At 35.7% G+C, this 10205-nt stretch overlaps 1 protein-coding gene across 2 annotated transcripts; it reads right to left on the bottom strand.

Moving 5' to 3' along the window:
• Nucleotides 1-36: 36 nt before the first annotated feature.
• Nucleotides 37-3844, bottom strand: LOC104247144 (inositol polyphosphate multikinase alpha-like). Of its 2 annotated transcripts, none has more exons than XM_009803100.1 (2): nucleotides 3771-3844; nucleotides 37-1273 (listed from the first exon to the last, which is right to left on the bottom strand). In XM_009803100.1, exon 2 carries the CDS (start codon nucleotides 1191-1193, stop codon nucleotides 195-197), a length of 999 nt encoding a protein of 332 aa, XP_009801402.1. In that variant the 5' UTR covers nucleotides 1194-1273; nucleotides 3771-3844; the 3' UTR covers nucleotides 37-194. The 2 variants fall into 2 exon arrangements, with proteins under 2 accessions (XP_009801402.1, XP_009801403.1); XM_009803101.2 differs by having other exon boundaries at nucleotides 37-1193; nucleotides 3771-3827.
• Between the last annotated feature and the right edge of the window lie 6361 nt (nucleotides 3845-10205).

Below are 10205 nucleotides of genomic sequence, written 5' to 3'. Positions count from 1 at the left end.
AAATTTTCAAATATGCAAAAAGTATCACACAAAGAATGATCATAGAATTATGCTTGCAACATCAAATCAATTCAATCAAAAATGTTGTTGCTTGTCTTTACACTTCAAATAAATCTTAAAAAACGCGTGTAAGTGGACAATCATGGTGTGCTTGGAATCCATGCTCCTAAATGGTTCCAAAGTGTTGAAGTGGTTCAGCTAACACCATTAACAGCATTAGTAAGATTCTTCTGGTCAGCGACAACACCATTACCAGAGTTAATAAGGTTCTCCTGATCAGCTACAACACCATTATCAGTGTTAATAAGATTCTTCTGACCATCTTTTGCAGAGACTTCTGTTTTGTACTCATTAGGAGCAGTAAGAATTTCAGAAACGAACTTTATCAACGAGCAGAGACCACCCAAGAAGTTATGATCGATGACACCTCGTCCTTCGTTAACATGAGCAAAGTCAATCAGCTTGATTTGAGCATTTGGATTCCTTCCTTCCAATGCCAGCTCTTTTTCAAAGACCAGCAAAATTGAGCAAGCATAGAAGTGGTATATAGTTTGATCCTCAAACCAAGCTTTCAGCTCTAATAACTGAGATAAAATGCCGGCAGAGCCGCCATAGACAGTTGACGCGAGACCGCAGTCTGGTTCCAGATCCAAGTCATTTAATGTATTCGAAGAAACAAACCTTCTCAGGACTAACTTGACTTCCTCTGTAGAGAGTTTCTGAGCAGCTTTCTTTCCCGGCTTCCAGAAGCCTAATTCTTTGTTTCTAAAGATTTGCAACCCCGATATCCTGAACCCTAATGGAAGGCTTGATGATTCTCTATCCTTTTTTAAGCACTTCTCAACGTATTTCTGGGATGCTTCAGGTGCCCAGGTTCTTGAACCAATCTTTACATCCATAATTGACGGGTTGACTTGACCTCGAGCAAGATCTTCCAAGACCAAGTGAGGCTTCAAGCCAGATCCATCAGATGCCTCTATGAGTTGAGTGCCATAAAAGGTGGGGAAAAATCTTCGAATGTGTTCCGGGATCCCACTATTGGTAGACAATGAACTATAGAAAGCAACCTCATTGGACCCTCGTTCATCGTCTTGCAAAGGCTTGTAGAAGCGCCCTGATTCGTCCACGAGGGGACCCAGCTTTCCATCGACCGCTTCGTGTCCTGCAACTTGATGGGGAGGGACCTTAAGCATCTTCACAGAAAGTGAAGTACTTCAGAATAAAAAGAAGGGAAATATCTAGCAATCAAAGTCTCTGACACAAAAAGTCGTTCCTGTGAAATTGAGACCCAGTTACAGCTCATATCAGCCTCAAGGAAAAGCAAAAAGTGCAACAGAGTAAAAGGAATAGGAAAATCATTGAATTCTTGGTACTTGCAAAACCAAGATATTCAAGTAATAGATTGAATCGAACTCCAGTTTTGTTATTGGGATTGCAATAGCACATATAACTTAAATTAACTTTCACCATGATCATCACTACGGATCCAAGAACCAAAAGAGCCCAAAGATAAAAGAAAAAGTAAAAATCAAAAAATAGAAAAAGAAAATATATCAGTTGTCTCATACACGAAGACTTAGTTATGCTTTTATCTCTAGGATATCACTGGTGAGAAATTACATTTTTCCCATATAGTCCGAGTGGTCAAATATTTCATGGTCTCCTGGAAACACCTTTTATGACATTAATCAAATTTAAGTCACTTCATTACTATTATTTTCCCAAATCTTATGCTCAAACAAGCTAAAAGAAACTACCAGAGGAAACCAACTTACACAAGAGATGCACGAATTTAAGGATACACTACAAAGCCAATCAAGGTTGATCATCCAAGATATGATTACGAGCCCGTTTGGCTTAGCTAATTTAGAGTAGCTGATAAACATTAAGTGCTGAAAAGCACTTTTAAGTGCTGAAACTGATTTAAAAAATAAGCAGTTATGTGTTTGGATAAAAGTGCTGAAATTAATAAGGTGCAACTGAAGAACTGGGTATTCGAAGAGTTTTATTTTAAAAAGAAGTATTTTAGGGATAGAATAGTAAATATTTTGGTCAAACTTAAAGTGCTTATAAGCTGAAATTTGATAAGTTGGGGGAGACCAACTTATGGCTTTTGACTTATTTTTGGCTTATAAGCACTTAACTTATAAGCACTTTTAATTTTACCAAAAGCGTAGATAAGCCAAAAAGTGCTTATAAACCAGTTTGACCAGCTTATAAGCTTAGCCAAACACCCTCTAGTTTTCTTCTTTAGCTGGTCCTGTCTATCAGTACTCAAACTCTTTAAACAAGACGAGAAATATAAGACTATAACCCAAACTTCTTGTTTCAATTCATTTATTCCTGAGGTACCCTTTCCTGACTCCCATGCCGAAGCTTATGCAGGTACTTCTCTTCTTTGTTAGACTTTCTTTCACCCGGTCCATCACCAACAATGATTCCATTAACGGCTCAACCGCTGACGGATGGATTTAAAAATTACTATCCACCAGGACAACCACACGGTGTCATTCCCATTTTGGATAATGAATTTCCAGGACAAACAACACAAATTTGACCTCTAATACATTAACACACAAGTCACAAGACCAAAACGAAATAACACCTATAACAGAATCACTAAATTATGCAGAGAATAGTTGGTTAAGGGAAAAAAAAACAGGAAACAAGTTAGAAATACAAGATGCCCAGTTAGCTTGCACCACATTCTTGTAGAATTACACGAGTTATCTGCACAAACAAATTGTCTAGTACATTCCCTTTAATGAATAAGTTGGACATATATCAATCACGTAACCTGAATCCTAACTTAGTCGTATTCTACTATATGAATCATTTGTATCCATTCTCCTCCAATTAATAAGTCAACATTATCAATCAAGTAAGCATCAATCTAAAAAAAAGTTAAAATTAGCTATATGAAACCTCCGTGTCCAATTTGATCCAATGTACAAGTGGATTGAGAGAGAAAAAAGCGAAAGATAGTCATGTAATATTCTGGGCCGGGAAAAAACTTAAACCACTTCTATTTTAGTAAAGGTTGCACTAAGTTTCCCGTTCTGAACAGTCGCAGAGGCAGATCCAGCACGACCCAACGACCTCAAACTTGGACAATATATGTATATAGAGAAGTCAAAGAAAAATTTCAAAAAATATGTATATATATATTTAATGGTACATCCCTTGCCTTTAGATCTTGGATTGACCTCTAAAGAGTTGCATAGGTAGATCACAGGTAAAGTACAGATTTGCAGCATAACATAGACATGAATCACTGGGTTTTAGACAGATAAAGGAACAAAATATCGCTCTAAGATTAAGAAAATGCAAGAAACCTGGGAAAAAATCCCAACTTTGGCAGTACACTTAGAAAGAAAAATCAAATCAAATCTACAAAAAGGAATAGAAAAAGTGGTGTCAGATTAAGTTCTTTCACAATATAAAACATACAACTGAACTAGAAAATTAAACCAGCTTGGCCTATGTGATAGCAACAATAAGAAAAATACAAAAGCATATGAATAATAAACCATAGAAATCAGACCAAAGTTTGCAACTTTAAGTATTTATTTCTCTTTACATGCTAAAATAAAAGCAAAGCTGAAGTTTTCTTCCGCCTAAAAATCTGAATCACTGCCAAAGGATAAAACATTGTTGAAAAATAAAAAAGACGTTTTATAGGTATTAACAATCTTTACACATAAAGCAACATCAAAATTCGAGAAAAAAAAAATAAAGCAAGTTTTGAATTAGAAAATTCAAATAATTACCTCTCTTTCAACTCCTTCGAAGAAGCAGTCAATGATTTGAAAAGTGAGATTTTAGTTGTGAGAATTTTGGAAAGAACAAGGTTTAAATAGGAGGAGAATAAGATTGACTACTGCGGGTTCATTGAGCTCTGTAGTAAGGCGGTGATGTGGAAGATTTATAATCTGACACGTGTTATTTCTCTGTCTAGCTCCTACCAATTGTACTGATACTTGTTGTTGGAAGCTTGTAGAGAATAAAAACTGATTAAAAGTAGTATTCGTATCAGATCCGAACTTCAAAAGGAGTATTCGCTTTTCCGCATGCCTATTTTTTAATTTACTAAATTAATCTGTTCAAAAAAGATGTTCCTATAAATGTATGTATTCTTTTTTCCCTTTTTATGTTCTTGTTTTTTGACATTGCCAACGAAAGATCCCTCTCATGAAAATATTCTTTCATTTTGGCTACTTTTGATATAATCCAAAATTTGACTTTTTGTAGTACTTAATAAGCTGTATTAGTAATACATGATTTAATAATGCAAGCATTAATTATGTAAAAATTAATTCTTATCCACTGTTTGGTAATGTGTATTAAAAATTAAAATACATATTCTTTAGTTTTAAGAGACTTTAAGGATAATTTTGCTTTTAACCATACTAATGTATGCATTAATAGCCTTGATATTGCTAATATCATGGTTTACTATGTATTAGTTGTGTCGTTGTACATAGGATAATATCAAAATTAGTAATACATATGTTTAAAAAATATACCAAACAAGGGATTAATAATACCAAAAATTAATGCATGCATTATTTTCTCTAATGCATCCTACCAAACAATCTCTTCAACATATCATAATGTTAACCTTGAGGTAAGGTTTTGGAAATAAACATCATGAATCTCTGCAGACGAATTTTAAAGAACTTTTCACGAATTTTAACCTTGAGGATGTGAGCTCGAAAATGTAGATATAATTTATTTTTTAATAAAAGAAGAATGATATTTGGAGTCACAAACCACTGATTTATTATAGCTGGTATTAAAAGAAGCTGAATTTGCTCAAGGTCCTCATGGCTCAGTGATATCAGGATGGGGAGTAATCAACTCACTTCAAATGGTGCATATTCAGTGATAGAAGTTACCATGCTCTATTATGGGTACATGTAATTAAGATTACAAGAGGCCAGTCTAATATGGACCATAATGTTGCAGCCAAAACAAAGATTTATTATCTGGTTAGCTAACCAAGGCAGGTTGCTAACTAAGGAGAGGCTTACCAGATTGCAGATGAACACATGCAGCTTATGTGATTAAGGGTGATTAGAAACTTAACTATAGGAGCGGCTCAAGCACATGCGGGGCCTAAAGACATAATTTAATATGAGGCCTAAATTTTTAAAAGAAAGTTATAAGATATGTTTTATTCGAAGTCTGTTCTACTAACTTTTTGATATATAAAGTTGTTAATAATTTTTTTATAATTGATTTTCTCTAATAGTTCACTTTCCACTGATAATATAACCAACTCATTTAATCTTTCTTGTGATATTGTTGATCTTAGATAAGATTTTACAGAGCAATAGAAGTAAAGAACTATTTGAAAATCTAAAAGTATTGTTGAACATTGTTGGCAAGCGTGTCGGATTAAATGAAGGATGTAGTAATTTCAAAGAGAAAAATAATAAAAAGTCGTAAGACAATACAAAAATTTACGTGGTTCGGCAATTTTTGCCTACTTCATGGCCACACAAAGAATAGCTCTATATTGATGTTAAGAGAGAAAGAAGAATGTTGTGAGGGATGATTTCAACTGAAGAAGGGAATGCATATTTATAGGCAGAGGAATCAGCTGAAATCTTCAGCAAGATATGAACATACGGCAGGACGGCATCGCGATTGTAAACAAATTTAATGCATACAGATTTTGCAGTCTTTTTCATTCTGCCGGCCTTTCTTTCTTTGTCTTTTTCACATATCTTTTTCTCCTCTTTCTTTGAGATTTTTCACTTTTATTATGTCTTCTCTCTTTTCTTTCTTTTACAAATAATAGCAAGGTTTGCTCCCATCAATCTCCCCTTCAAACCTATGTTATATCAAGAAAGATATTTTTAAAAAAAGATTTTCTATTCTCTAATGGCGCCTTCACTCTATCAGTTTTGAAGGCTAACTGAGGCGATGCACGGCCTTAGTTTGTCAACACCGACAACTTTGGTCAACATATCTGATGAGTTCTTTGATCCCGGTATCTTCTGCAGGGAAAGAATTCCTTCACTTATCAACTCTCGGATAAGATGATACCTCAACTAGATGTGCTTTGATCTTGCATGAAATACTGGATTTTTGGCAAGATGAATTGCACTCTGGCTATCGCTGAAAAGCTCACAATTGTCCTGCTCTTTAAATAGCTCTTTAAGAAAATTCTTGAGCCAAATCATCTCTTTTCCAGCTTCTGAGATTACCATGTACTCTACTTCAGTGGTAGATAGAGCAACACTTTTCTGAAGTTTGGACATCCAACTAATAGCAGTACCACCCAAGGTGAACACATTGCCTATGGTACTTTTTCTACTATCCAGATCGCCGCCTAAATTTGTATTAGCAAAAGCTTGTAAGATAATATTGCTCCTTTTAAAACAAAGTGTCATACCTGAGGTTCCTCTGAGATATCGCAATATCCATTTTACATCTTCTCAATGCTCCTTTCCTGGATCTAACATGTCTTTACTGACAACTCCAACTGCATGGGCTATGTCAGATCTTGTGCAAACCATGAGATACATCAAACTTCCTACCGCTGAAGCATATGGAACTTTGGACATGTACTTTCTTTCTTCATCTATCTTAGGTGATTGGTCCTTCGATAGATTAAGATGGCTTTCGAGTGGAGTGATTCTGGTCTTTGCATCATGAAAACTAAACCTGCTTAGTACCTTCTGTATGTACTTTTGTTGAGATAATTTTAAGGTTGCTTCAAACCTGTTTCTGCTAATCCTCATTCCAAGCATTTGCTTAGCTGGTCCTAAGTCTTTCATTTTAAACTCCTCCGCTAGTTGTTGCTTAACTATATTGATCTCATTTGTGTTATATCCTGCAATTAGCATATCATCAATGTACAACAGTAAAATAATATAGGATTTATCAAGATTTTTGATATAACAGCAATAGTCCATCTCACATCGTGTGAAATTATTGTTATGCATGAATCCTTCAAATTTCTTGTACAATTATCGAGGAGCTTATTTCAAACCATACAAACTCTTCTTCAACTTATACACAAGGTTTTCTTTACCAGAAACTTGAAAACCTTCAGGTTGCTTCATGTAGATGTCTTCTTCAAGGTCACCATGCAAGAAAGTAATTTTAACATCTAACTGCTCCAAATGCAAATTTTCTACAGCTATGATACTTAGCACCAATCTGATAATAGTTAATTTGACTGCAGGAGAGGAAATCTTGGTGTAGTCAATCCTTTTCTTCTGCTAAAAGCTTTTTACTACTAACCGTGCTTTGTATCTCTTCTTACCATCATGCTCTTCCTTGACCCTGTACACCCACATGTTTTGCAGTGCCTTCTTTCCTTTTGGTAACTCTGTAAGTATCCATATTTTATTCTTTTGAAGAGAATTCATCCATTTTTTCATGGCTAGCTTCCACTTATCAGAGTTTATCACATTCATTGCTTCAACAAAATGCTCTAGTTCTCCAGCATCAGTCAGAAGTAAATAATGGAGAGAGAGATAGAGAGAGTTAACCTATTTGGAGCATTCGTGACTCTTTTAGATCTCCTTAATGTAGTTTCAGGATTAACTGATCCCGAATTTGATTCAAGTCCTAACTCCAGATCTGGTTCTCCATCTGATTCTATCTCTGGTTCTGGTTCTGGTTCTGGTTCTGGTTCTGATCTAGATTCAGCTTCTGGTTCGGCATCTTCAATTTCAGATCCAGTTGTAGTGTCTCTAGCCACTTCATTTCCTGAGATTTCTTCTAACTCAATTATTTCAGATGTCTGTCTGTTGTGGTGGTTGGTTCTACTTAAATCTTGTCCTTGTACATCACATATTCATTAAATATGACATTCATGTGTCTTAGGATCTTTTTATTCTAATCATCCCAAAATCGATAACCAAAATTATAATCACCATACCCAATAAAGAAACATTTCTTGGCTTTAGGATCAAGCTTATATCTATCATTAAAGTTTACATGCACATAAGCAACACAACCAAAAAATTTCAGATGTGAGAGAGTTACTTCCTTCCTGTCCATACCTCCTCAGGAATTTTAAAATTCAGCGGTATAGAGGGTTCCCTGCTTATGAGGTAAGTTTCCGTGTTAATAGCCTCCGCCCAAAAATACTTTAGCAACCCAGAATGTATTCTCATACTTCTGGCTTATTCATTCAGGATTCTATTAATCATCTCAGCAACGCCATTTTGTTCCGGTGTTCCAGGAACTGTCTTGATCATTCTGATCCCATTCTCAGAACAGAATGCTTTAAATTCTTGACTATCATACTATCCTCCATTGTCAAACTTTAGACATTTTAACTTTAGGCTTGTCTGATTTTCAACTTCACCTTTCCATCTTTTAAAGGTAACAAACACATCAGATTTATTTTTCAGAAAATAAACCCATACCTTTCTCGTGGAATCATCAATGAAGGTGACATAATAGCGTGAGCCTCCTAGAGAATCTACATGAGCTGGTCCCCACACATCCGTATGCACTAGTTCCAGCTTCTCTTTCTTTGGCGTCCGTCCTGCCTTTGAAAAACTAACTATCTTTTGTTTCCCGTAAATGCAATATTCGCACAAATCTAATTCAATATGCTTTATGATGTTTTTTCAATGTATTAGCCTTATGTTTTGATGATCTAACAAACTTATCATCAAGAACCAGATAGGGAACCTGACACACTTAGTATACATTGCTAATCAACGGACTCCAGCTAATGTGAACTGCTGCAACTATAGAAGACAGAGAACCAACACAGGGACCTGATCCCTTGTGTGTCCCTGCCAGCAGTATGAAAGTTAACTATGTACAACTGAAAAGTGATTGCCATAGAAATAGTGCACAGAGTGCAACACAGTTCTGCAGTCACTTGTCCTTTGACCAACCAAGTGCTTATATCATTCAAGTGATGTCATTAAAGGTGTATTAACAAGAGTATTACAACAAAACATCACTTGAACACTTGAGAATTCACTTTAAGCATTCAAGCCTTCTGAGACACTGAATTTAATTCTCAAGAGCCTCAAGAACAAAGTTTAATGCTAATACGGACCAGTTCCTAAATCTAGTATTTTGTTGTTCTTAGTTGAGTTGTAACTTTGTAATTGTTCTTCATTGTAATTCCTAAATTGCTTAGCTAGAAGCATTGCTTAGGAACCCCTTTTGTAAAACCATAAACCCTTTGTGTTTGTGTCGTGACTAGAGTTAGTCATGAGTTGAAGTATTTGTAATAGGTGTATTGTAAAGTGGCTTGTAATAGGTGTATTATGAGTTAATGAGGGATTACGAGTTTAATTCCTAGATTGCATAGATTGTAATCTAAAAGTTGTTCATAGTGAAGTTGAAATCCTATCAGTGTAGGTCATAGTTTTTTATCCCCTTGAGCAGGGATTTTTTCATGTAAAACTCCACGTCTTATTTACTTACTGTTTTATTAGTATCCTTAGTGGAAACTCATAGAGGACCTGGTACTCTATAATTTAGTGGACTCATATAAACTATCAATTGGTATCAGAGCGGGTTCCTCCTACCAAGCTAATACCTAGGAAGGATCCTTATGGCTGCTCCACCAAATTTTGAAGAAGGTCAATCTACGTATAGACCACCCAGGTTCAATGGGCAATACTATAGGTGGTGGAAGACAAGAATGCATGATTTTATCATGACTGAAGATTATGAGTTGTGGGATGTCATATGTGATAGTCCTTATATCCCAACGAAGAACGTCGGAGATCTTCCATTGACGATGCCAAAGACTAGAAAAGAATACACTGACGCAGACAGGAAAGCTGTGGAGAAAAATTTTCGTGCCAAGAAAATTTTGATGTATGGAATAGGACCTGATGAATACAATAAGATATATGCTTGTGAAACCGCCAAGGAGATATGAGAAGCTTTGCAAACAACACATGAGGGAACCACTCAAGTAAAGCAATCTAAGATTGATATGCTCATCACCGAGTATGAACTCTTTAGGATGAAGAACGATGAATCTATTCAAGATATGCACACAAGATTCACCTCCATCATAAATGAGTTACACTCACTTGGTGAAGTCATTCCCAGGAACAAGCTAGTGAGGAAGATTCTTAGTATCCTGCCCAGTTCATGGGAGAGATAAGTGAATGCTATTACTGAAGCAAAGGATTTGCAGGAGCTGACCATAGATGAGCTGGTTGGAAATCTGAAAATCTACGAGATGAAAAGGAAGATAG

The sequence above is a fragment of the Nicotiana sylvestris genome, chromosome 10 (assembly GCF_000393655.2).
Source record: "Nicotiana sylvestris chromosome 10, ASM39365v2, whole genome shotgun sequence".
Classification (NCBI taxonomy): Eukaryota; Viridiplantae; Streptophyta; class Magnoliopsida; order Solanales; family Solanaceae; genus Nicotiana; species Nicotiana sylvestris.
This window is presented reverse-complemented; position numbering and strand designations above follow the sequence as displayed.